This window comes from Bufo bufo, chromosome 2 (assembly GCF_905171765.1).
Source record: "Bufo bufo chromosome 2, aBufBuf1.1, whole genome shotgun sequence".
Taxonomy (NCBI): domain Eukaryota; kingdom Metazoa; phylum Chordata; class Amphibia; order Anura; family Bufonidae; genus Bufo; species Bufo bufo.
The window spans coordinates 349492185-349519235 of NC_053390.1; the positions used below are offsets into that span (position 1 = coordinate 349492185).

A 27051-nucleotide genomic window follows, 5' to 3' on the forward strand; every position below is an offset into this window, starting at 1 on the left:
AAGGGTCACAAGGCCAGAGTCAGGAGGACTGCTGGGACACAATCCCCCAAAGGGACTCGTATTTGTACAGCCTGGAGAACTGTTTGGCTGGGAAAGCCGGGCCTGATGCCAGGTATGAATTGTAACCTGTGGTTTAGTCAGGGCTTTAGTTTTGATATGAAAAATACGTGGTCTGAGAAGAAGTCTGTAAGCGTGATGCTGGAAAGAGAGCTAACCCTCACAATTGGTGGAAGATGTGTGCAGCGTCCATGCTGAAATGATACCACAGAACGTAAAAGGCAAAGTGGTTGCTAGGGGCAACGACATCACCGAAAGGAGCAGGTGCTGCTCGTGCTGTTCTGTACACTTTTTGCTGGGTTGCAAAGGAGTTGCTGTGTGGAGCTTAAAGGACCAGAAGCCCGGTGAGAGAGACTGACTTGTGGAAAAAAAATATACAATTATTATTTTTTGGGGGGGGTCTCTGGCTAAGTGGACTTGATTGCAGAAATGTCTGTTACCGTGACTTTCATGACGGAATATGCCAGATGGTCGCAGCATATCAAACGACAAGAAAACCTGGCCAAGGAGCTGGGTTATGGCCCAAGTGAAATGGCGAGCTTTGATTTACAGCGGGAGGCCTAGAGGCCGCAATTTCAGTTTCTCCAACGCTGAGTAGACCCTTTGAAAAAGTCCAAGGTGTCGTGCTGCAGTTTGAGTTCCGGTGACAAAGGTGTGTGCAACCCATGGGAAGAAAAGGAGGTGGACAGCGGTTCGGTTCTCAGGAGTTCCTATATTTCCTGCAAATGTGCACAGAGTCCTAAATGGTGCGGCTGGAGTGACCATCCGGTAAAGGTCTGGACTCCCGGCCATGTTGTTTCTAGTAGCAATGGTTGCATTACGGAGTCTGCAGGTGTTCGTGGTACCAGGAACCAAGAGAAGGTTGGTGAACTCGGTAGAGATGTCCTGGGAATATTCTTGTCTCCTGAGACTGTCGAACCCGTGACGTCACTGGGTAAGAACGTTCCTGTTGTTGATTGTGTGGCAGACCAAGTAACAGTGAGCCGGCGGCAGTTGCTACCTGCTGGGCCGGTAGTCACCGAGTCGAGAAACTGCTTCAAAAATATGTCACAATGTGGAAAAAGCAGTGTCTGAACAGGCGGATAAGCCTGTTCTGGTTGCTTCCTGACAGGAATCTGCAGGGGAGAAGGTTACTATGTTGCCTAAATTGCCCGTGACCAAAGCTAGTTTTGGGATGGCAAAACTCAGAGATCCTATGCTAGCCCGGGTAAGAGGTAGCATGAGGGAGAAACCTGGAAGTAATAAAATGCTAAGTGTACGGGAAAGTCATGGGGTTAATAAGAACTGTCCGGTGGTTCTCACTGAGCGTGAGACTGCGGTGAGAACTGGGACTTATGGACTTGCTGGTAGAAATACGCTCATACATGAGGGAATGTTGGGCTGTGATTTCCCGTTGTTCCTTGACTTGTGAGGAAGTGGAAACACTTTTGCTGTCAGTGACGAAACTCCTGCAGAACTGGTAACTAACCCTTTAAGTGAAGTGACCATTAGAAGAATGGTGCGGATAAGGTGCAAGGTGATTGTGCCAAGTTGGCGGAAATGCATAATGAAAGTGGGATGTCATGTAAAATATGTGATGTTGATAACATGCCTTTTCCGTTGCAGGTTGTGGTCAGCGGAGAAGCGCACCCTGGTGGTAAAAATGAAAATGAAGATGAAGCTTTATTTTCTTCATCTGCTACTTTTCATGAAGAACTATATTATGACTTGATCAAGAGATTTGAAGAATTGCATATAAGTAGTGTGGAGCGAAGCACAGCTCCAACTTAAACTCAGTGTGTGGAGAATGTGCAGTCTCTCCAGTGTTCTATGTTTAATAAGGAAATGTCCCAAGTGGGAATTAGCTCATCGGTGCCCCTAGAGGTCAGGATTAATATTGACACGAGCGGTAAATGTGACGTATGTGTTGTGACCAATAGCAACTCAGAGAGTGAAGCTACCATGTCAAGATCCTGCGAAACTAAGGTGGTTACTAGTAGCGACCAGACGACAGTTATACCTGACGAGACGAGAGTTAAGTGAGGAGACGTCAGACTAGTGTCTGAGACCCATACCCAGGCAGTGATGGATGACCTGACATGTCAGTACAGCTGCAGCTGATTTCTCTCTCTCCACACAGTCCCTAGATACGATAGAGAAGGGACTAGCTGTCTTCACAGAGCAACTGAAGAAGGCTTCAGAGGGGTCAAAGGAGGAGAGGCAGAAAGAGATGAGTGAATTAAATGGTCTACTGCCTGATGTCCAGGAGAAGAGTAAAGACTCCAGAAAAACACAAAGGACTACAGTAGACATGGACAAAGGGCTTGAAGGGTCCCTGAGTGGAACTTTCACAGGGTTGCCAAAAGAGAACGTGGGTACTCCTGTGTCTGCTAATGTTCAAGATAAGGAGAATAAGGCTATCTCTCTGGCAGGGGCCCTTGAGGAAGTGTCTAAGGAGCGAAGTAAAGGTGAAGGACTGGAAAAACACCTTAGAGCAGAATTTGAAGATATTATAAGGATGACACCGTGAAGAACGTCCAAAAGTTAGAAAAATACAAACCAGGACCTGTTAAAGGGGTTGGCCACCATAAGTATAAAAACAAAAAAAGTGCCCCAGACAATAACTAAAGCCAAGAGGTATTTGTATCATGACAGATATACTGTATATATATTATTTTTCTACTGCATTTAGCATAGCATGCTCCCATTGATGAGAGGCTGTGTGGGTGGAGCAGCTGCAAAGTGAAAGTAAAAATCCCAGCATGCATCACAGCAAGCATCTTCAGAGGAGTGATCACATGACATCCCTGGCCAACTGTGATACCATAGTAACAACAGTACCTCAGGTGTCATTTCATCAGTGCTTTAGCATACCTCCCAACTTTAGAATAGAAGGAAGAGGGACACTATGTGCCTAAGGCTACTTTCACACTCGTGTTTTTTGCGGATCCATCGTGGATTTGCAAAAACTGGTCCGTTACCATAATATAACCGCATGCATCCGTCATGAACGGATACGTTTGTATTATGTCTTCTATAACCATGATGGATCCGTCTTGAACACCATTGAAAGTCAGTAGGTACTTTTTCCACCTGCACTGTGAATGTTTATATGGTGTGTTCAATAAAAACATGGTAACATTTAATTCTTTGTGTGTTATTAGTTTAAGCAGACTGTGATTGTCTATTGTTGTGACTTAGATGAAGATCAGATCACATTTTATGACCAATTTGTGCAGAAATCTATATCATTCCAAAGGGTTCACATACTTTTTCTTGCAACTGTATATACAAAGAATTAAATGTTACCATGTTTTTATTGAACACACCATGTAAACATTCACAGTGCAGGTGGAAAAAGTATGTGAACCCTTGAATTTAATAACTGGTTGAACCTCCTTTGGCAGCAATAACTTCAACCAAACGTTTCCTGTAGTTGCAGATCAGACGTGCACAACGGTCAGGAGTAATTCTTGACCATTCCTCTTTACAGAACTGTTTCGGTTCAGCAATATTCTTGGGATGTCTGGTGTGAAATGCTTTCTTGAGGTCATGCCACAGCATCTCAATCGGGTTGAGGTCAGGACTCTGACTGGGCCACTCCAGAAGGTGTATTTTCTTCTGTTTAAGCCATTCTGTTGTTGATTTACTTCTATGCTTTGGGTTGTTGTCCTCTTGCAACACCCATCTTCTGTTGAGCTTCAGCTGGTGGACAGATGGCCTTAAGTTCTCCTGCAAAATGTCTTGATAAACTTGGGAATTCATTTTTCCTTCGATGATAGCAATCCGCCCAGGCCCTGATGCAGCAAAGCAGCCCCAAACCATGATGCCCGCACCACCATACTTCACAGTTGGGATGAGGTTTTGATGTTGGTGTGCTGTGCCTCTTTTTCTCTGCACATACTGTTGTGTGTTTCTTCCAAACAACTCAACTTTGGTTTCATCTGTCCACAGAATATTTTTCCAGTACTGCTGTGGAACATCCAGGTGCTCTTGTGCAAACTGTAAACGTGCAGCAATGTTTTTTTTGGACAGCAGTGGCTTCCTCTGTGGTATTCTCCCATGAAATCCATTTTTGTTTAGTGTTTTACGTATCGTAGATTCGCTAACAGGGATGTTAGTATATGCCAGAGATTTTTGTAAGTCTTTAGCTGACACTCTAGGATTCTTCTTCACCTCATTGAGCAGTCTGCGCTGTGCTCTTGCAGTCATATTTACAGGACGGCCACTCCTAGGGAGAGTAGCATCAGTGCTGAACTTTCTCCATTTATAGACAATTTGTCTTACCGTGGACTGATGAACAGCAAGGCTTTTGGAGATACTTTTATAACCCTTTCCAGCTTTATGCAAGTCAACAATTCTTAATCATAGGTCTTCTGAAAGCTCTTTTGTGTGAGGCATCATTCACATCAGGCAATGCTTCTTGTGAAAAGCAAACCCAGAACTGGTGTGTGTTTTTTATAGGGCAGGGCAGCTGTAACCAACACCTCCAATCTCATCTCATTGATTGGACTCTAGTTGGCTGACACCTCACTCAAATTAGCTCTTGGAGATGTCATTAGTCTAGGGGTTCACATACTTTTTCCACCTGCACTGTGAATGTTTACATGGTGTGTTCAATAAAAACATGGTAACATTTAATTCTTTGTGTGTTATTAGTTTAAGCAGACTGTGATTGTCTATTGTTGTGACTTAGATGAAGATCAGATCACATTTTATGACCAATTCGTGCAGAAATCCATATAATTCCAAAGGGTTCACATACTTTTTCTTGCAACTGTATATATCATAGTTCCTGGCTAGATGTCCTGCTTTGGGCTCGTTCACACGACCGTATGGCTTTTTCAGTGTTTTGAGGGCCGTTTTTCCTGGATCCGTTTTTCAGTTTTTTTCTCCAGTAGTGTTTCCGGTTCCATTCTGTTTTTCCGTTCCGTTTTTCCATATGGCATGTACAGTATACAACAATTACATAGAAAAAATTGGGATAAGGAGTATGTATACTCTCCAAAAATGAGGCGGCATTCCAGATTCTGTGGGGGGGAAAAATAAGATTCCTTTTATTCACCCATGCGATGTTTCAAGAAAGCACAGCTGAAAATGCATGGGTGAATAAAAGGAATCTGGAGTGCTATCAATTTTTGGAGTATAATTAGCAGGACATTGGCTATGAGTCCTAGAGCAATGACAGAGATAGATTAGATAGATAGATAGATAGATAGATAGATAGATAGATAGATAGATAGATAGATAGATAGATAGATAGATAGATAGATAATAAGTAAATAGATAGATAGATAGATTAGATAGATAGATAGGAGATAGATAATAGATAGATAGATAGATAGATAACAAGTAAATAGATAGATAGATAGATCTACAGCTGTTTGTCCCATTCTCTTGAGACAAATCTATAACTGACCTGCACCCTCACTACAAAGTAGACAGTGTTCAGGTAAACCTTGAAAAGGATACAGTGTGCACACCAGCGCCATGGCTCCTTCAAACTGCTGATTGGAGAGGGTGCAAAGATTGGACCCCCACCAATTTGATAAGTCATTGATATCTGCAGACCACACTAACTGTTTAAGTTATTGCATGAGTTCAAGTGTGTTACAGTTAAAGAGGTATTCCGGTTTTAATGATTACAGTTATTTATGTACAGAATAGGATGTTGAGCAATTTTCCAATATACATCTATTTAAAATCTTGCTTGCATACCTTTATTATATCCATACCCTCTCCCCAAAGGGAAAAAAAAAAGTACAGCCCATCTTAATCCTTTAAACCGCACAGGATCAATGATTCATATGTAAAGTAAAAAAAAATAAGCATTGCTCAAAAAGTAAAAAAAATAAAAATAAAATGTTGGGGGCATTTATCATTTGAGATCATTTTCATGTCACTTTTAAGGCTAAGTTCACACGAACGTGTGTGATCTTTTTCTGTGGATTTTTGGAGTGCTATTTTTCTACTTAGAAATTTTAGAAATAGATAGAATATAGATGACAAGATACAGTAGATAGATAGATAGATAGATAGATAGATAGATAGATAGATAGATAGTAGATGACAAGATAGATATGAAATGGACAGATCCATACATTAGATGGATAGATGGCTTATCTATTATGGGTATTCCCAGCATACATTGGGAAGCATGGAAATGTACATGTAAAAGGCACCGTATATGTGTCTGTCACTGTCATATATTTGCAGCCCAATATTACGTTTCTGATTCGGCCTCGTCTTCCTTGAACAGTGCAGTACTAATTTGGTTTGGTTTGGTAAATCCAAGTCATGTGGCGCCCCTTGTAACACATGATTTCAGATCAGCTGAATTAAAGACATAAAACCAAACGCCTGAATAGACATCATCTCATCTGAACACTGTCAATAGAGGAGTCAGAGCATCCCAAGTGGCACAGTATGGCAGTTACGTGAGAAATGTAGAAATTATTCTGTAGCAGTTCTAGATGGTTTCATGGGCACACAGAGAAATCCAATGCAGGAAGTGTTTTACTTCTGTTTACTTTTATTATTCATTTGTAGGTTTAGTATTGCTCTAGCTATGGCACCATTGGCTCTGCTCAAGTTGGAATGAATATATTCATATAAAATGTGAAGGTTTTGGTGCCGTGTGACACTTCTTTTAATATTCAAGTCCCATAAAAGTGCATCGATCTAAGGCCTAGTTCAAACAAACGTATGGCTTTTATAGTTTTTTGCGGTCCGTTTTTCACGGATCCGTTGTTCCGTTTTTGAGTTCCGTTGTGTTTCCGTTTCCTTTCCGTTTTTCCGTTCCGTTTTTCCGTATGCCATGTACAGTATACAGTAATTACATAGAAAAAATTGGGCTGGCCATAACATTTTCAATAGATGGTTCAGAAAAAACGGAACGGAAACGGAAGACATACGGATGCATTTCCGTATGTGTTCCGGTTTTTTTGCGGACCAATTGACTTGAATGGAGGCACGACCCGTGATTTACGGCCAAATATAGGACAAGCTCTATCTTGCAACGGAACGGAAAAACGGAAATACGGAAACGGAATGCATACGGAACACATTCCGTTTTTTTTGCGGAACCATTGAAATGAATGGTTCCGTATACGGACCGTATACGGAACACAAAAAACCGGCCCGTACACTCGCAAAAAATGAGTGGTTATTAGTCAGGCTGTCCCATTCGGGCCTGGGACAAAACATCAGAGGCCCAGGCCCCGAATGTTTTAACCTTGCAGGGCCCCTGCCTGCAAGTACATGAACATAATATAAAGGAGTTGTCCAGCAGGGAAACATTTTTGGCAAAGGGCTAGAAGCAATATTTACCCTGTTGATGCACTGTTGCTCTATCTTTTACTGGGTCTCCACCTTTTTCTACTTTCTGGTCACATCTTGACATGATGCAAATGCCAAGAAACGTCCACTTAGCCAATCAATAGCCACAGCGAAGACCCACGTGAGCTATTCATTGGCCGAGCAGACATTTCATGTGTGTCAAACCGGGACCAGGAAGTACAGACCAGCTGGCACCCAGTATTGGAATGGGAGCAGTGCGAGATCAGTGACAGGACTATCACTAAGAGTCCTTTGCCCAAAAACCGATTCCCCACTGGTTAACTGTTACTGTTTAGCATTAGAACTATAAATATCTACAGTATTCATTTATAGACTGTCCTAGAAGTTAGTCCGGTAGACATCTGGCCAAGCAAACTTAGAGTTCTTCACCTCCAACCTCATAGATTCGAGCTCATTAATATTGATGTTTACAGTACATTGCTATGGCATAGAGTTTCCCATCCATTTGCCTATAAACACAGTGGATTCATTCTTCACAGAATAACAATATCTCTTGTGTGTGCAGATTCCTCCCTGCTTTAGCACACTGTGTCTTTTGAAGACTTTACTTTTAGAGCTAAGCTTTCAGAGGCCGGTACACCTTATCACACTTCATTCTGTAGGGAAGGGAAAAAAGGGGGTAAAAAAAAACTTGTCAGGGCTTGTGCCAGTCAAATCCAAAATCTCAGAGGATTTGTTTTTCTTTTGGCGTCAGATTAAATGCTCAAATCATGCAGTGTATTAGGGGCTGCCATGAATGTCTGTGGAACTTTTAATGAGGCTAATCCCACAGCAGTACATTCCAAGTAGCTAATGGGCTCAGGTTCAGTTCCTATTCTACCTTCAGTTGGACGAGTAAAGAGTGGCTTTTGCAGTGGGCGGTCATGATTCATGAATATGCTATTAGAATAATGGTCAGCAGCAAAGTACCAAAGACAACACACGCTTCAGAGGACCGACTAACTGCCTTTGGTGAGGAACTTGCTTAAAACTCAGGTAAACAATCTACATTTTCCACTTGTTGAAAATAGAGACTATTTAATTTCTGGTCAATAGACTGATAAATAGAAAATTTTGAACAAAAAAGTATAAAAGAATGTGTTGTGTGTAGTGCAAAATAGATGCATGCATACAAAGTGGAGAACTATCTCCATGTCATACAGTAGATGTCATTATAGGTCATTTATAATTGCATCAATAAATCTATAGGTTCTTTACTTATAAAATATAATTCAAGTTTAATGACAGCAAACACCTTTAGACTTGGTATAAATTATGTCACATATTATGCTGAAAATGGGGGGAAAACGCTAATTGGAGGCAATCTACATTAAACTGCAGTAAATGGGCAGATTGGTTTTGGCTGCCCCAATGACTTTCGTGATCTTTAATGTAATGTGTTAATTAAAAATATACTGAAAATGAGACAGCGGGAAGCTAATGATAACTATCTTATGATTCATATCTTTTCATAGGCAGTTAAATACTGTCCTCTGGTAAATGTTCTCTGGTAAAATATATTTCAAACAGAATTTTTAGGTTTTCTTTATATGATAGAAGATGACTGAGATCACCTAAAGAAAAATTATTCAAGGGGAAAATAAATAAATAAAATAAATTTTATATATATATTACACTGACCTCTAGAAATATGCTTGTCTATACAATCCTAACTTTAAAGCTGAACATACAGCAAGCCATACAGTTTTGACAAGGTCTTTTGCTGAGGGCGCCAAGTTTTGAAGAAATGAATATATGGTTGTAGATACAGCATATGGTAACTAGGAAAAACATTAGAAGATCACTGTTTAACCACAACTTTTTAGTTACTAAATAAGGTCAAATATGGTCGACGTTCAGATGAATGACACGATGGGCCCAGTGTTCAGAAAAATGAATACATGTCATGGTTTTTGTCCCAACATTCTACATTACAGAATGAGGACATATGAAATATGACAAATTACAGGTTCCAGTTGCATGTAGAAAATGTACATATTAGTCTGAATATGTCTGTAAATCAAGTGGGATCTCATAATACTGTACATACTATACCATCACCATTCATATAAAAGTAGTTGGAAATCCTGTTTAGTGAAGGTGCAGGAGGATAAAGAATGAAAGAATTTAGCAGCAGTGACATTGGCCATGTTGTGCTCTTGTAAAGTAAAGCCATGATGTATATAAATACTAAAGAAAAATACAGGTACTACAGCATTCAATATTTTTCCTTGTGAAAATAAGACTTTTGCTGTACAAACTTTTATCAGGAAAATTAAGGCTCCATTTCCACTTACGCAAGTGTCGTCCGCACCCGTTCCGCAATTGTGTGGAACAGGTGCGGACCCATTCATTCTCTATGGGGACTGAATGGATGCGGAGAGCACACTATGTGCTCTCTGCATCCGCATTTCCGGAGCGCGGCGCCGATCTTCCAGTCCGCAAAAATAGAGCATGTCCTATTCTTGTCCGCAATTGCGGACAAGAATAGGCATATGGGGGTGCCGGCTGGGTGCATTGCGGATCCGCAATGCACTACGGACGTGTGAATGGACCCTTAAGCACATAACAGCAGTAACAATATCAATCTGGTGGCAGAGGTCAAATCAGGGCCCCTACCTTTCAAAATGAGACATTCAGTTTTTGGACTACATCCAATCACCCGCTAATTAAATACTTTTCTAGAAAGAGGTAGTACATATAGTATGGATGTGTTCTTTTGTACTATAGTACTGAGATAACCAGGACTATAGTGAGATAGAAGGGGTCTGTCCATTCAGTGCTATTCTTGGAGTAGACTTCCTTCTTCCTACCTTCCTATACGAGAAAAGCTAGACAGGTGCAAGAAAAACCTTACTTTTGTTTAATCCTATAGATCAGGCATCCTCACACTGCGGCCCTCCAGCTGTTGTAAAACTACAACTCCCACAATGCATTGCTGTAGGCTGATACCTGTAGGCTGTTCGGGCATGCTGGGAGTTGTAGTTTTGCAACAGCTGGAGGGCCGCAGTGTGAGGAGGCCTGCTATAGATGCTGCAGCAATATGAAAAGTACATGGTGGATATTTCATAGAACTTTGTATCTGTCATTAGATACCTAAGTGTACCTAACTGTAAGGAACAAAGTATTTCAACAGCAGCTAAATAATTCCTATCATTGATATCAGAGCTGGAGAATTGTAGTCCACTGCTTCTTCAAAACTGTCTCCACTCGGGTTCCTTTTGTGTAAATATTACATTTTGCATAGAGATTAAAAACTATTCGAAGCAACAAATATGTAATGATAATGAACTTATCACTATAACTCTTTTCCATTAACCCCTTCATTACCCCTTAGAAATTCAGCCCTCCATTTATCAGTATTCCCCATACTCCATGCACTCAAATCCACTTCCTATCTGTGCGTACACAGATACTGACTGGGTAAATGGATAATGTGGTTTTATGTGTACCGCCTCCTTTTAATAAAAGATGGCTCTAGCGTTATACATAAGAAGTAGTGTTTTATATTTTGTGTCTCCCCTATTCCCTGCAAGCTTTTACGAGCAGGGCCCTCACTCCTCTTGTCTGAATTGTTGATTAGTTTGATAATATTTAATGTTTGATTTTTATCTTTATTTTTATCCTCTGAAAAGTAAAGTTCTGTGGAATATGTTGGTGCTATGGAAAGAAATATCATTATTACATACAAGTATATACTGAGTAGTTTGCTCTATATGAAGGTATAGAAAGAAGGGCATCCACTGTCCAAACCACAGTCAGCTCAGGCAGTTGCTGATATCATTTTATAGATTGACAGTTTGACACTTTGCCAGACAGTGGCTCTTTTCTGAAAATCCTACTATAACTTAATACATGACTCTAGTGTGGACCACGATAGGCAAAATAACAAAAGCCATTGAAAACTACAGAAAAAGTAAATGAAAAGCTGCTTGCCATTGTTTACTTAATGCGTTAAGAATCAAAATGAGGATTGCTACATCTGTATGTCCATAAACTTCTGTATTCATCAACTAGTGGCAACCGTTTTCAGGTCTTCATGTTTTCTAGGGTCTCACATGTTCTAATGTTTAGAGTTTTTTCCTAGATTCCATTTTAATAAGACAACTCTACCTTTTCTAAAATGTAGAATTCATTGCAAAATCAAAGGTGACTTGATCACGTTGGATCATATTCTTTTGTTAATAATTACACATTGTTGATGGGTACTTTATTGCATGAAGATAGCATTTTTACAGTGCTACTGTAAAGTAAAAATTACTAGCAGAAGGACTTGGCTTCGGACCGGTATATTTCATCTATTTCATTCAATGTTTCTGTGTGTCGTTAAAAGATATCGACAGTATCCCCCATAACAGTGACCTCTACAGCACCCCACCCCACTGTCTGCTGAGCTGTGTATCTAATCCTTTACTGTGTGATACTGTCTGCTGAGCTATGTATCTAATCCTATCCTGTGTGATACTGTCTGCTGAGCTATGTATCTAATCCTATCCTGTGTGATACTGTCTGCTGAGCTGTGTATCTAATCCTATCCTGTGTGATACTGTCTGCTGAGCTGTGTATCTAATCCTATCCTGTGTGACACTGTCTGCTGAGCTGTGTATCTAATCCTATCCTGTGTGATACTGTCTGCTGAGCTGTGTATCTAATCCTATCCTGTGTGATACTGTCTGCTGAGCTGTGTATCTAATCCTATCCTGTGTGATACTGTCTGCTGAGCTGTGTATCTAATCCTATCCTGTGTGATACTGTCTGCTGAGCTATGTATCTAATCCTATCCTGTGTGATACTGTCTGCTGAGCTGTGTATCTAATCCTATCCTGTGTGATACTATCTGCTGAACTGGGTATCTAATCCTATCCTGTGTGATACTGTCTGCTGAGCTGGGTATCTAATCCTATCCTGTGTGATACTGTCTGCTGAGCTGGGTATCTAATCCTATCCTGTGTGATACTGTCTGCTGAGCTCTGTATCTAATCCTATCCTGTGTGATACTGTCTGCTGAGCTGTGTATCTAATCCTATCCTGTGTGATACTGTCTGCTGAACTTGGTATCTAATCCTATCCTGTGTGATACTGTCTGCTGAGCTCTGTATCTAATCCTATCCTGTGTGATACTGTCTGCTGAGCTGTGTATCTAATCCTATCCTATGTGATACTGTCTGCTGAGCTGGGTATCTAATCCTATCCTGTGTCATACTGTCTGTTGAGCTGGGTATCTAATCCTATCCTGTGTGATACTGTCTGCTGAGCTGGGTATCTAATTCTATCCTGTGTCATACTGTCTGCTGAGCTGGGTATCTAATCCTATCCTGTGTGATACTGTCTGCTGAGCTGTGTATCTAATATCCTATCCTGTGTCATACTGTCTGCTGAGCTGTGTATCTAATCCTATCCTGTGTGATACTGTCTGCTGAGCTGGGTATCTAATCCTATCCTGTGTCATACTGTCTGCTGAGCTGTGTATCTAATATCCTATCCTATGTGATACTGCCTGCTGAGCTGTGTATTTAATTCTGTCATGTGTGATACTGTCTGTTGTGCTATGTATCTAATCCTATCCTGTGTGATACTGCCTGTTGAGCTGTGTATCTAATCCTGTAATGTGTAATACTGTCTGCTGAGCTGTGTATCTAATCTTATCATATGTGATAATGTCTGCTGAGCTGTGCATGTCGTCGTGTAGCCCTAGCCTAAAGCTGACTTACAGCAGTGAAGAAAAAATGGCTGGGTTGTTATGGAAACCTGGAGTAAAACTGTGTGTATGTGGAGACTAAGGGTCTGCGAGTTTCTATTGGCTGATAAGGAACATGTGACTGTGTGAATGGCAGTTGGGGGCTTGTATTGGCTAATGCATGTGATTTTGGGGGAATATCTCAGGATAGCTGAGACCTGGTCTAAAACCTTCCCGGACACCTGATGTACCTGTGTGCCAAATTTGGTGAAGACCGGTCCAGTCGTTTGGTCGCACATAGAGAACAGACAGATTTCGGGACAGACAGAAACTCATTTTTATATATATATAAGAGATGGTTGGGCTGAACTCTAAATTCCGTTGTTTCTTGACACTATTAACACATATTTTTACTTAGAAAATTCAGATTTACATAAGCCATGGTTTGAAAGAGACTTTGATACTAAGAAATGAAGTAGAGATAAATCTCTCATGGGAAGCATTTCATCTTTTGCTTCCTTCAGGTTTACAATGCTTAGGGCAAAATAAAACCACAGTTGCATAAAATGGCACTTATAAGTGTCTATTGTTAACTTCCTTCTGTTTTTTTAGAAAGCCAAAAATCTAGAGTGTTTACCTGCATCCGGCTATATCCTCAAGGGTACTTGGCCAGTTGGTGCCTTAGTGTATCTATGCAAATGTTCAAACTGAGTTTAATGTAGTCACTTTCATTTCACAGTACTTTTATGCATTCAATACCACCGAATAGCATTTTTACTGCCTTTGTTATTTTCCTCGCCATGTTTTTTTTTTTATGACATGAAAATTTTAACAAAGTCTGGAAACAAATGCTGCAGAAACATGCACATGTATGTTGAAAGAGAGGAGGAGCTGCATGACTGGCTGGATTTAGATGGCCATTATAGTTTCCGTCCACAAAACACATATGTGTCTGGGTATGCCACATCACACCATCTGAAGCCCCTAACATGATCGGGCGATACCTATTGGTTGTCATGATGTAGGCCCACAGATCTGCCATCTTTGCACTTCTATTAGGGCTAACATGGGTACAATACACTGCAATACTGAAGTTATGCAGCATAGTTTTTCGGTGTATTATATCAGCAATCAAGAGATCACATGGACTAAAATAGTAATAGTAATAATAATAAAAATATATAATAAAAGTAAATTTGAACATAGTTACATGGTTAATACGGTGGAATGAAAACATAAGTCCATCGTTTAATTAACATTTAATAAAGTTACATTTAAGTTAAAATTTAAAAATATACAAAAGACCCTTTCCTATTAAAAATGCTTTATAATGTAAAAGAGAATTAATTGGTATAACCACAACTGTATTGGTCGATAATATAAAACTAACTGGCTATTTATCCTACTTAGAAAAGCTGAAAAAAAATTAAAGAACAATGCAAGAATTGTTGTATTTTGTTCATTGTCTGCCAAAAAATTGAATAAAAGTAATCAAAAAGTCATATATACAGTATCCCAAAAGTGAATCAATAAAAACTACCTGTCATTCCAAAAAACATAAGCCTCATACGGTTTAGTTTCAGTACTATTACTTTTTATGATTGTTTTAACTAAAATGAACTAGCGACGCATATGTCTGTACAGTATATCTGTATATGGCAGTACATTGATGAATGAATATTATGATTAGTCATGTATTTAGATAGAGCCGCCTGTGGTATATTGCTACTCTTTCTAGTGCCCATACGCAATGTCCAGAGCTTGAGACCCAGCAGAAAACCTCCGTCAATGTACGCTCAGTGCAGAGTGCATTCTTGTGCTGATCAATAACTGTATATTCACGATGATTACTACATTTGTTTTCTCAGAACATTATTTCCTATTGATTTTCTTATCTTTTCTGTTGTATGTTCATTTATTTAGGCCCAGAAATCATGGATCGAACGAGTCTTTCACAAGAGAGAATGTGTGCACATCATACCCAGCACCAAAGACCCCCATAGGTAAGGACTGATATAAGCAAATTATTTTATCACTTTGGTTAAACCAATGATGGTTGATTTAAAAAAATATATATAATTGTAAAGTAGGGAATTTAAAGAGTTTTTTTTTACTTCAGTCATATCATAATGTTCTGACACCTTAAGGTAAAGATACCTTAAATAAGAGAAGAAATCAGATGTGTCTGCACCCTCTTAATCTCACCCCTATTCTGTAAATGGGGAGCCACAGAATTATGCAGTATGTAAGTGTACTAAACAAAATGATCTGTCGGCTGGACAAGCTGTGTTGGTGCTCAAGGCAGGGGTTATAGAATGTGTTCCTGCAAACTTAGCCTCTGAAATTCCCTATTGTAGCTGACAGACATTCATTTTATTACCCCCTGCTCCTAGTCATACTAAATAGTCCTCATTCCCACCATTATCTCCACACATATAGTATGCTCACTGCAACACAGGATGACCACTCCACCATATATCTGTAGTAGGGTCCACAAGCTTCATCCCTAACTTCTAAGGCTACTTTCACACTGGCGTTTCTAGGTCCGCCTGTGAGATCCGTTTCAGGGCTCTCACAAGCAGCCCAAAACGGATCAGTTTAGCCCCAATGCATTCTGAATGGATAAGGATCCGTTCAGAATGCATCAGTTTGCCTCCGTTTAGCCTCCATTCCGCTCTGGAGGCAGAGCAGCGTTTTGGTGTCCGCCTGGCGATGCGGAGCCAAACGGATCCGTCATGACTTACAATGTAAGTCAATGGGGACGAATCCGTTTTTACTGACACAATATGGTGCAATTGAAAACGGATCCGCCTCCCATTGACTTTCAATGTAAGTCAAAACTGATCCGTTTGCATTATCCGTTTGCATTTTGTTCATGGTAATGCAAACGGATCCGTTCTGAACGGATACAAGTGTTTGCATTATAGGTGCGGATCTGTCTGTGCAGATACCAGATGGATCCGCACCTAAACGCAGGTGTGAAAGTAACCTAATACATAAGTTAATATGTAAGGGAAGAGCTTCTTGTACTCCATCAATCGCAGCATTATCAGCAGATTAGATAAAGTGTCCTGCTGGTGGCCACTTACTACTCCCTCTAAGGGCTCTTTCACACTTGCATTGTCCGGATCCGTCGTGCACTCCATTTGCCGGAAGTGCCCGCCGGATCCGTAACACCGCAAGTGAACTGAAAGCATTTGAAGATGGATCCGTCTTCAAAATGCGTTCAGTGTTACTATGGCACCCAGGACGCTATTAAAGTCCTGGTTGCCGTAGTAGGAGCGGGGAGCGGGGGAGCGGTATACTTACAGTCCGTGCAGCTCCCGGGGCGCTCCAGAATGACGTCAGAGCGCCCCATGCGCATGGATCACATGATCCATGCGATCACGTCATCCATTCGTGTGGGGCGCCCTGACGTCATTCTGGAGCGCCCCGGGAGCCGCACGGACTGTAAGTATACTGCTCCCCCGCTCCCCACTACTACTATGGCAGCCAGGACTTTAATAGCGTCCTGGGTGCCATAGTAACCATTCAGAAAAAGCTAAACGTCGGATCCGGTAATGCGCCGAAACGACGTTTAGCTTAAGGCCGGATCCGGATTAATGCCTTTCAATGAGCATTAATTCCGGATCCGGCCTTGCGCCAAGTGTTCCGGATTTTTGACTGGAGCAAAAAGCGCAGCATGCTGCGGTATTTTCTCCAGCCAAAAAACGTTCCGTTCCGGAACTGAAGACATCCTGATGCATCCTGAACGGATTTCTCTCCATTCAGAATGCATGGGGATAATCCTGATCAGGATTCTTCCGGCATAGAGCCCCGGCGACAGAACTCTATGCCGGAAGACAAGAACGCAAGTGTGAAAGAGCCCTAACATCGTCCCTGCTGTCTGGTAAGAGATACCCTCCTTTTGGTATATTTGATGAGTAAACTTTTACATTATTGTATACCCTATTTATTTATATGGTTAGAACTACAGCATGTCTATTAGACTACTTTCACACTAGTGTTTTTGCTGGATCCAGCACGGTTTATCAAAAACGCTTCCGTTACTGATAATACAACCATCTGCAATCATTATGAACGGATCCGGTTGTATTATCTTTAACATCGCCAAGAAGGATCCGTCATGAACTCCATTGAAAGTCAATGGGGGACGGATACGTTTTCTATTGTGGCAGAGAAAACGGATCCGTCCCCATTGACTTGCATTGTGGGTCATGACGGATTTGTTTTGCTCCACATCCCAGGGTGGACAGCAAACTGCAGCATGCTGTGGTTTGCTCTCCGATATGAGAACGGAACGGAATGCATTTTGGAGCCTTCCGTTCTGTTCAGTTACGTTTTGTCCCTATTGCCAATGAATGGTCCCCTATGACGGATCTCAATACTGGAAAATATTAACGCTAGTGTGAAAGTAGCCTCATTCAGATCTAGACTATTTAAATGTGTTCTTAGAACAAGGGACCCAAGCCAAAGAAATATGAATAACCTCAGTAGAAGGCTTCTAAAGACATCTATTATTTGGAGTCCCGTGATGATTTGCTCTTTGTTTTGGGGTTGCGTCATCATAAAAAGTACAAACATTTTTACAGCATGTAAAGGTTATGTGGAGTTTAATCCCAGCAAGCACACATAAAAATGAAATGCAGCTTGTCCCATGGAAAGCTTAACACAGCGCAAACCCTGCCCTGAGGGCCCAGATAATGTGTTGCAATGCTAAAACAATGTCCATTTTGTTTCTTTTATGCTGTAGGTGTTGTTGTGGGCGTCTCATAGGCCAGCACGTTGGGTTAACTCCAAGTATATCCATCATTCAAAATGAGAAGAATGAAGGCAGACTGAATCGTAATGATGTTCAGTCAGAAAAGTGGTCGATTGGAAAGCATACTCAGCTCAGCCCCACTGATGCCTTTGGGACAATTGAATTCCAGGGAGGGGGACACTCCAACAAGGCCATGGTATTTATTTTTATACTGAGTTTATCTAATAACTAAAGCACTATGAGGTAGTTTTATTAACACTATGGTACCTACAGTGGATGATTGCTGTAGGTTATGTATCAGCAAATCTTGGGTTCTTTTACTATTCTTTTCACACATTCATAGTTCTTCTTTAACCCCTTCACGCATTATGATGTACATATACGAGGGGATGTTAGTGTTAGGCTGCTGTGCTGAGTATGGTTCCTCAAAGCATAATGGAAAATCAAATCACACAATACTTGGAATATAAAAGTGAATTAAGGAAATCAATTCAGGGAAAGACTGATAGAAAAAAATAAAAAATAAATCATAAAATTGCCATATAATTTTATTTTTTTATTAAGACCTAGTGGTCCAAGTGCACTTGAAAGTTTTGAAGAGGAGGTGGCCTTGTAACCTTCTTTTGATACAGCTATGGACAACAGCAGCAATTAAATGTTTTTAAGTAATGACTACGCAGTAGAAAAAAGCAAACTACAGTGATGACAGTGAAAAAGATCACAAAAAATACAGTTTATATTTCCAGAGAATATAGCCCTTGTCAGTAAAAGGTGGAGCTTCATTAAAACTTTTTATAGACAAAGTAGAGTATCTGTAAAATGTATAAACGGACCAGATATGTGTATACATATTTTAGATAAATAGGAAAGATTCCAGCTTCCATAAAAACAATATCAACTTTACTCTTTCCAGTAGATCCATAACAAGAACACTGACGCATAACTGACAGCCTGAAACGCGTCACTTGTGTGTCTGTGTTGTTGTCATGCATCTACTGGAAAGAATAAAGTCGATATTGTTTTAATGGAAGCTGGAATCTTTTGCTATTTATGCATTCATTCTGAGTCTTCAGCTATTCTGTGCTTCTGCAGTATACACACAGGTGAGATGGACTTCCACATATGACACATTTAAGATAGTTGCTATAAAAAGGTTAGTTAGCATATGGATCATGGAGCTGTAAACGGTAACATGATGATTCAGTGCACAACTAATAAATGAGAAGACTTATGGGGTAATTTATCAAACTGGTGTAAAGTAGAACTGGCTTGCCCATAGCAACCAATCAGATTTCACCTTTCATTTTCCAAAGGAGCTGTCCAAAATGAAAGGTGGAATCTGATTGGTTGCTATGGGCAACTAAGCCACTTCTACTTTACACCAGTTCGGTAAATTACCTCATTTGTATTCAGCTGCTGTAATTCTTCATCTGCTATAGCTTAGGTTACATTTTCTTTTTGATGTTTAAAAGAGTTGTCCCGAATTAAAAAAATAATTTGTTTCTAGAAAGAGCCCTACTCTGATCCATAGGTTGTATATTCTATTGCAGCTAACCCTTATTCATGTGAATTGACTTGAACTGCAAAACCAAACACAACCCATGGACAAAAGTGGCGATGTTTAACCACTTCCCGATCGCCCATAGGATATAAACGTCCCTTGGGTGGATGTTTATCTCTAAATGGACGTTCTAAAACATCCATTCAGAGATGGCAGCTGCACGCTAATCGTGCAGCTGCCGAGTGGGGGGCCCGCTGTCAGTGACAGCAGGGCAACCCAGTGGGAAGGCAGGGACAGTTCCCAGGTGTCCTTGCCTTCTAGATCGCTGTATACACAGCGCTCAGCCATTTTTTGTCACCTAACATCACATAAAGTGCAACACCAAGCGATCAAAAAGGCATATGCCCCCAGAAATAGTACCAATCAAACCATCACCTCATCCCACAAAAAAAGAGATCCTAACTGAGACAATCGGTCAAAAAATAAAAAAGCTATGGCTCTCAGACTACGGAGACAATAAAACATAATTTTTTTTGTTTCAAAAATGCTATTTTTGTGTAAAACTTAAATAAATAAGAAAAAGTATACATATTAGGTACGTCCGTAACGATCTGCTCTATAAAAATGTCACATGACTTAACCCTTTAGGTGAACGCTGTAAAAATAAATAAATAAAAACTGTGCTAAAACAACCAATTGTTTGGTCACCTTGCCCCATAAAGTGTAATAATGATCAAAAAATCATGTGCCCAAATCAATGTACCCAAAAATTGTACCAATAAAAACATCAACTCTTCCTGCAAAAAACTAACCCCTGAACAAGACGATTGGCAAAAAATAATAAAATAAATGGCATTCAGAAAATGGAGACACAAAACATACGTTTTAAAAAAAAAAAAAATGCTTTCTTATGTAAAATTGAAACAAACAAAGAAAGTAGATATATTTGATATAATTGCGTCCATAACAACCTGCTCTATTAAAATAGCACGTGATCTACCCTGTCAGATGAATGTTGTAAAAAATAAAAAATAAAATAGTGCCAAAACAGCCATTTTTTGGTTACATTGCCTTGCAAAAAACGTAATATATAGCAATTAGAAATCATATGTACCCCAAAATAGTACCAATAAAACTGGCACATTATCCCCTAGTTTCCAAAATGGGGTCAATTTTTGGGAGTTTCTACTGTAAGGGTGCATAAGGGGGGCCTTAAATGGGACATGGCATCTAAAAACCAGTTCAGCAAAATCTGCCTTCCAAAAACTATATGGCGCTCCTTTTCTTCTGAGCCCTGTCGAGTGCCTTTACATCAGTTTATGACCACATGTGGGGTGTTTATGTAAACTGCAGAATTAGGGTAATAAATATAAAGTTTTGTTTGGCTGTTAACCCTCGATGTGTTAAAGAAAAAAAATTATTAAAATGGAAAATCTGCCAAAAAAGTTAAAATTAGAAATGTCTTCTCCATTTTCCTTTAATTCTTGTGGAACACCTAAAGGGTTAACAAAGTTTGTAAAATCAGTTTTGAGTAACTTGAGGGGTGTTGTTTCTACAATGGGGTAATTTATGGGGGTTTCCATTGTGTAAGCCCCACAAAGTGATTTCAGACCTGAACTGGTCCTTAAAAATTGGGTTTTGGAAATTTTCTTGAAAATTTTAAGAATTGTTTTTAAAATTCTAAGCCCTCTAATGTCTTAAAAAAATAAAATGACATTTACAAAATGATGCCAACATAAAGTAGACATATGGGGAATGTTAAGTAATAACTATTTTATGAGGTATCACTTTCTGTTTTAAAAGCAGAGAGATTCAAATTTAGAAAACTGTGAATTATTTCTAATTTTTGTTAACTTTTAGATTTTTTTTAAATAAAAACATGAAGTACAATGTGTCACAGGAAAACAATCTCTGAATGGCTTGGATAAGTAAAAGCGTTCCAAAGTTATTACCACATAAAGTGACACATGTCAGATTTGCAAAATTAGGCCTGGTCAGGAAGGCTGTAAATGGCCCGGTCTGGAAGTGGTTAAAAAATTATTTTTTTTCCAGTTCAGGACATCACATTTAAAGGCAAACGGAGAAGTACTAACTTTTTTATTGTGTATAAACAATATGGCTCATTATAGCAGTGGTAGTTTAGTATCATTAAAATTCTTCCAAGCAACAAACTCTGAATTGGATAAATAACAGGTAAAAATATTCCATAAAGTACAATCATTTTGTGATCATTGTTAAAGGAGTATTCTGGTTTCAGAAACTACATTCTATGCTTTGTATAATGCAGAGCTGCACAACCTACGGCCTAGGGGCCACATGCAGCCCTTGATATTCTTGTGGCAGCCAACCATCTGGTTACAGACATGTATATCTATGTCTTGTGGCTGCTCACACGTATTTTTCATGTATTTCTCCCATTAGTTGGAAGTTCTGGAAGTGTAACTAGACATTAATGGTATTTACCGTATTTTTTGCCCCATAAGACGCACTAAAATGGGGGGAAAACCGTGTTGATTATATGCGGTACATCGCAGGCTGCTCTGTTACCTGAAGAAAGAGAGCACAGTGCCCGCAGAGCGGGCTTGCTGATGGGGACCGGCCACAGCTTGCAGGGTGTAGGGCAGCTGGTGTACGCTGGTAGAGACCAGCCGGCCTTGTCTCGGGCTGCTTGACAGGGACCTGCCGGTAGATTTCAGTGACAACGGCAGGAGTACGGGAGAGGCAGGTGAGGGGCGGAGCAGGCTTTCCTGCCACACATGCCTGCTCTACCTCTGCCTGCTCCTGTGTACAAGGTATGAGGGATGATGAGAAGCTGGGGCTGATAAGAGGCTGGGGGCTGATGAGAGGCTGGGGGCTGATGAGAGGCTGATAAGAGGCTAGGGGGCTGATAAGAGGCTAGGGGGCTGATGAAAGGCTAGGGGGCTGATGAGAGGCTAGGGGGCTGATGAGAGGCTGGGGGCTGGTGAGAGGCTGGGGAATGATCTGAGGTCTGAATGGGGGTCTCATTTATATTGGGGCTCTTATCTGAGGTCTGATTGGGGGTCGTACACCTTGGGGTCTGAGCTGAGATCTTATTGGGGGTCTGATCTGAGGTTTTATTAGGGTCTTATTAGCATTGGGGGGTCTGATTGGGGCTGTCAGCTGAGGTCTGATTAATATTGGGGGTCTGATTGCTGGTTTGACCTTAGGTCAAATGAATTTATTTTTTATTTTTTATTGTCTGTATGTCTTCCTCTAAAATGTAGGTGCGTCTTATAGGCCGGTGCGTCTTATAGGGCGAAAAAATACGGTACTGTGTATTCAATATGCCAAAAATACAGTATTTCAGTTGTTAACACCCCTTTAAATGTTATTTTTGGTTGAGTCTGGCAGTGTGGCCCCCGACCAGAAAACTTTGTGCACCCCTGATATAATGAAAAGTTATATCGTTTTCTAATAATATTAAAAGGGGTTGTCTCACTTCAGCAAGTGGCATTTATCATGTAGAGAAAGTTAAAGGGGTTATCCAAGACTATTAAATGCTCCCCATATGCCTGGGCCCCTCACACTGAATATACTTACCTGGCTCCCTGTGCCACTCCTGGTCCCCGCACCACCACTGGTGCTTCTCCCCATGAGCGGATGAAAACGTCCGGTGTCAGGGGGAGCAGCCAATGGCAGGCGGTGACGGGGATGAGCCTCCCTAACGTCAACAGCAATGCTAGGGAGGCTCGTCTCCATCCCCGCCTGCCTTTGGCTGCTCCCCCCCAACACCGGATGTTTTCATCCGCGCACGGGGGGAAGCAGCAGCGGCGGTACGGGGACAAGGAGCAGCGCAGGGAGCTGGGAGCCAGGTAAGTATATTTAGTGTGAGAGGCCCAGGCACATGGGGAGCATTTAATAGTCTTCGATAACCCCTTTAACTTTCTCTACATGATAAATGCCACTTGCTGAAGTGAGACAACCCCTCAATCCCTGCTAGATTGCTGGGTGGTTGTAACCATGGAAACTAGTAGTGTATAATGTGATGGAAAAATGAAGTCAGCCAGCAAAGGAAGCAATATGGACATCACAATACATTAATAAATGCCTTGTATTAACTTCCTCTACATAATAAATGCTATTTGCTGAAATGAGACAACCCCATTAAGGATATATTTGTTTAGTTGTAGAAATGCTTGAATTGCTTGCTACCACAACAACCCCATTCAGATGTATGTTATGGATTCTTAGCTACAGAATCATGATGATAGGCCATCAATATTAAGATCCTGGAAGCCCCACCACTGAAGCCACATTGAATAAATACTCATTTCCTGATACAATGCTTTGGAAGAAAATCTGATCAATGATTAACTGCAGTGATTTGGGGAGTTACCTCCAGATCTGATTAGAATTCATGTGGCTGTTTAGCCTATATTATATAAATGTATTGCAGAAACAGGTAGGAAAGCAGCCAGTTCTAACAACATGTGTGATACCTGCAGTTTAGAGTCACAATATAGACTGCCAAAAACAGCAACTTCTGTGGAAATTTCTGTGGAATTAGAAATTCCCTACAGCTGACATACAATTAAAGGATGATTCCGCTTACAAACATTATATTCGGGAAATTTACAGATTCAATTTCTCAATTACAACAAACAGAATTCTGAAACTGCACATGAACCATTAAAATATGTCTACATCTTCTTTTTTGTCTGTTTGCAGTATGTACGTGTTTCCTTTGACACCAAGCCTGACTTACTGCTGCACCTTATGACAAAGGAGTGGCAGCTAGAACTGCCAAAGCTTCTCATATCAGTCCATGGAGGCCTCCAAAATTTTGAACTCCAACCAAAACTGAAACAAGTCTTTGGGAAAGGCCTCATTAAAGCTGCCATGACAACAGGAGCGTGGATATTCACTGGAGGAGTCAATACTGGTAACTGCATTTGTGAGAATAGATAGATGATCGATAAATAGATAGATAGATAGATAGATAGATAGATAGATAGATAGATATGAGGTGGATGGATAGATAGATAGATATGAGATAGATAGATACTGTAGATAGATACTGTACATAGATACTGTACATAGATACTGTAGATAGATAGATAGATAAATACTGTAGATAGATAGATAGATAGATAGATAGATAGATAGATATGAGGCAGATATATGAGAGATAGATATATATTAGATAGATAGATAGATATAAAGCAAAAAATGGCAGCACAAGACAACAAAATGTGAATAAGTACAAGCCCAAAGGGACAAGAAAATCAACCAGAAATACAAAAAATAGCAAAACAGGCAGCACTCTCAAAAAGTAAAGTTTATTCACCCTTGCAGGACGCAACGTTTCGGCTCCACACTGGAGCCTTTCTCAAGCTTGAGAAAGGCTCCAGTGTGGAGCCAAAACGTTGCGTCCTACATGGGTGAATACTTATTTTTTAATTTTGAGAGTGCTGATTGTTTTGCTATTTTTAGATAGATAGATAGATAGTAGTGTTGAGTAAGCACCAAAGTGCTCGTGTGATCGATTAGAACACTTTGCGATGCTCAAACCCGAGCACAATGGAAGTCAATGGGCACCCCCTGCTCTGAAGAAGGGAGGGTGTCGGGACTCTAGTTCGGCTTAGGAGTCCCTGCTCTGACTCCATATATAGCTATATCCATATATGGAGTCAGTGCTTGTGGACACCCAGTGTATTTAAATGTAATTTCTTAAAAGTTCCTGCCAGGATTTGAACTATCAAAGTTGTACATTAGAGGCAAGGACCTTATCCACTCAGCTATAAAGCTGAATGCTGGAGTGTTTCAGAAAAACCTCATAGTAGTTGCTGATTTAGTGAGTAACCCTTTTCAGCAGAAGACTTATTTTATATTTCTGTGCAGGTTGACATGTAGCTATATATGTTCCTCTAATGTACAAGCTTAGGAGTTCAAATCCTGGCAAAAGCATTTCAGAAATAGAGTTTAAATTTATATATATATATATATATATATATATTATTTTTTTTTTGTAATTGTAAAAAATTTATGGCACAAAATAAACGTGTAAGTATATATATATATATATATTTAGATAAAATCATACTTCTGATATATATGAATGTATTATATGTGGGAAACTACTACTGATGTTTTTAGCCATAATATATTTACATATATTATAATATATTATATATTCTAAATATATAATAATATATGTAAATATATTATGGCTAAAAACTAATATATAAAAAAAAAAATCTGAAATGTTTCTGCCAGGATTCAAACTCCCAAGCTTGTCCAATAGAGGCTAGGAAGTTAACCACTACACTATACAGCTACATGTTAACCAGCACAGAAATATAAAATAAGTCTTCTGCTGAATAGGAATACTCACTAAATCAGAAACTACTATAAGGTTTTCTAATGCAGTTTAGCATTCAGCTTTATAGCTGAGAGGATAAGGTCTTTGCCTCTAATGGTGAAGTTTGGGAGTTCAAAATCCTGGCAGAAACATGTCAGAATATCTTTTATATATATGCGTTTTTAGCCATAATATATTTACATATACTGTATTATTATATATTTAGAATATATTAAAATATATGTAAATATATTATGGTTAAAAACATCAGTAGTAGTTTCCCACATATTATGCCTTCATATATATCAGAAGTATGATTTTATCTAAATAGATATTTACATATTTATATATTTTAGTAGTTACACATTTATTTTGTGCCATACATTTTTTACAATTACAAAAAAAAAATATATATATAAATTCTATTTCTGAAATGTTTCTGCTGGGATTCAAACTCCCAAGCTAGTACATTAGAGGCAAGGAGGTTTACCACTACACTATACAGCTAGATGTTAACCTGCACAGAAATATACAATAAGTCTTTTTCTGATACAGTATAGCTGAGTGGATAACGTCATTGCCTCTAATGTACAAGGGGTTGTGAGTTCAAATCCTAGCAGAAACTTTTACATTTAAATACACTGACTCGAGCATCGAGCTCGAGCACATGTGGTGTTCGGCCGAACTACGAGATGTGCCGAGCATAGCGATGCTCAAGCAGAACTGGTGTTCGGCCGAGCATGCTCGCTCAACACTAATAGATGATTGATATGAGCTAGATAGATAGATAGATAGAAAAAATGCATGAAATAAATTTGTTACTTAAGAGGACATCTAGAAGTAGCACATTATGTTTCACAATACTGTATATTTTTAGCAGTCAAGACTAGACCATGTATATGGGAAGGACACTATTTTATGGGACCTTAAGACCAGTAATTCTATTTTAGAATATTTTTGCTGATGTTTTCCTGAAATTCAGCCTGCAGTGTCAGATTCATAAATGTCATGTAGCCTCAGCTGAAATCTATTTGAGCTATTTTCTTCTCTTACTAATATGAAAACGTAGGTGTACAACAGAGAAGGAGACACAGACATTATCAAGGGAGTAGTAGTCTGCACTGTTATTCCTAATCGCAAGATATGCTTTTTTGCTCAGGGATATTTTCCAGCTTCACGGAGATAAGTACAGATTTTAAAAGACTATGGTTTTTCTATTTTACGACAATCTGAAGAAAAACACCACTGAGAATCATGCCTACTACTGCATTTTTACCTAAAGCTAATAAGCTAAACATAGGGGGAGATTTATCAAACTGGTGTAAACTAGAACTAGTTTAGTTGTCCATAGCAACCAATCAGATTCCACCTTTCATTTTTTATAGCAACTTTGGAAAATAAAAGATGGAATCTAA

General features: G+C 39.8%; 1 protein-coding gene across 1 annotated transcript in view; it reads left to right on the forward strand.

Annotated features, from left to right (window-relative positions):
- Positions 1 to 27051, forward strand: part of TRPM3 (transient receptor potential cation channel subfamily M member 3) — a 550448-nt gene that overhangs the window by 261185 nt on the left and 262212 nt on the right. Inside the window, exons 3-5 of the mRNA XM_040419752.1 lie at positions 14975 to 15054; positions 17805 to 18009; positions 24004 to 24217. Coding sequence (XP_040275686.1) covers positions 14975 to 15054; positions 17805 to 18009; positions 24004 to 24217 — 499 coding nt within the window. The remainder of the gene's footprint in view (positions 1 to 14974; positions 15055 to 17804; positions 18010 to 24003; positions 24218 to 27051) is intronic.